General features: G+C 40.6%; 1 protein-coding gene across 1 annotated transcript in view; it reads right to left on the bottom strand.

Moving 5' to 3' along the window:
- Window positions 1-242: 242 nt before the first annotated feature.
- sez6l (seizure related 6 homolog (mouse)-like) overlaps window positions 243-1,484 on the bottom strand; it is a 125,518-nt gene continuing 124,276 nt past the window's right edge. Inside the window, exons 16-17 of the mRNA XM_008280773.1 lie at window positions 436-541; window positions 243-330 (exon numbers count right to left, since the gene is read on the bottom strand). Of these exons, the coding sequence (XP_008278995.1) occupies window positions 298-330; window positions 436-541 (139 nt within the window). The 3' untranslated portion in view covers window positions 243-297. The remainder of the gene's footprint in view (window positions 331-435; window positions 542-1,484) is intronic.

The following is a 1,484-nucleotide window of genomic DNA, read 5'->3' as shown; positions in this document are numbered from 1 at the left end:
TTTCCCTTCCGTCCTCCATCTCCCATCATCTCCCAGCGACGCCAGTCTGTTACTGACTACCTGCCTGCTTCCTCTTTGCACCACATTTCTGCTCCTGTTTCCCACCATGTCTACACAAGCTGTCACATCAAAGGAGGAGAGAACAGGATCAATCACTGCGTCTCATGTCAGAAGGGGCTGGACATCATTATTTGTATTTACATCGCCTCCTCCTGGGCGGAGAAGGGAGGGAGGGGAGGATGAAGAGTTAGGATGGGGCGGTCGGTCTCGGTTCACAAATGTCTTTTGAGAGGCTTCTCATATCGATACTTCATATTCACGAGTGTCCTGCTGCGAGTGAAAAAGACAAAGGAAGAGTCAGAGGCAGTGTGAGCTGTAAGCTCCAAAGAGTGGACGATTAGTTAAATGTAGTGTTTCAGTTGAGTGGACACTCACTGCTCCTGTCTCATAGAGCGGGTTGTCAAACTCTGTCTCCACAGTGATCTGTCGGTAAGGGTGGGGGTAGATGAGAGGCAGCCTCAGGTTGGAGTGATATCTGCAGCTGATGGACACAGCAAGTGAAACGTTAAGACAATTCAGAGATCCAAGTTCCAGAAGCAATTTCCATCTCACTACAGCGGGATAGAAAAGATTTTACATCTGTTTGTCTAGTTCTGACTTAATTTCTTAGAGTAAGGTAGCTAGAAATGACATACTTAATATCTTGTTTTGTGCTATACAAGAAAAATCTAAATGTAAATTAACATAAAATCTGAATAATATAAAAATAAGATACAATAAGATAAGATTAGATGGAACTTTCTAATTCACAAGAGGAGCTTCTTATGCCAGATATTGCTCAGACAAAATTTTATAATCAAACAGACGTATGATACATTACTAAAAATCCAAATAAGTGAACAAACATAAAACTAGAATAGAAAAGTAAAAGGTAACACTAAACTAATAAAGCGATTTTGCTTTACTACTCCAATGTCCCTGCCAGTGCACATGAAGGATAAATACTGCAGATAATGCTAAAAAACATAGACACACACATACACACACAAACACACCTACACACACGCACACACACACACACACACACACACAGACAAAATTGTTGGTACCCCTCGGTCAATGAAAGAAAAACCCACAACGGTCACAAAAATATGTTAAATCTGACAAAAGTAAAAATAAATAAAACTTCTTTGAATATTAAACAATGAAAGCCAGACTGCTTTTGAGCCATGGTTTCACAGAATAATTAAAAAAAATAAAGGTCAAGGTACATCAGTGTCAGATCGCACCATTCGTCATTGTTTGAGCAAAAGTGGACTTCATGGGGGACAACCAAGGAGGACGCCATTGTTGAAAACAAATCATAAAAAAGCCAGACTGGAATTTGCCAAACTGCATGTTGACAAGCCACAAAGCTTCTGGGAGAATGTCCTATGGACAGACGAGACAAAACTAGAACTTTCTGGCAAGGCACATCAGCTCTA

Source organism: Stegastes partitus, unplaced genomic scaffold (assembly GCF_000690725.1).
Source record: "Stegastes partitus isolate 25-593 unplaced genomic scaffold, Stegastes_partitus-1.0.2 Scaffold209, whole genome shotgun sequence".
Taxonomy (NCBI): Eukaryota; Metazoa; Chordata; class Actinopteri; family Pomacentridae; genus Stegastes; species Stegastes partitus.
Note: the sequence above shows the minus strand (reverse complement) of the source record. Positions and strands in the feature narration are given on the sequence as shown.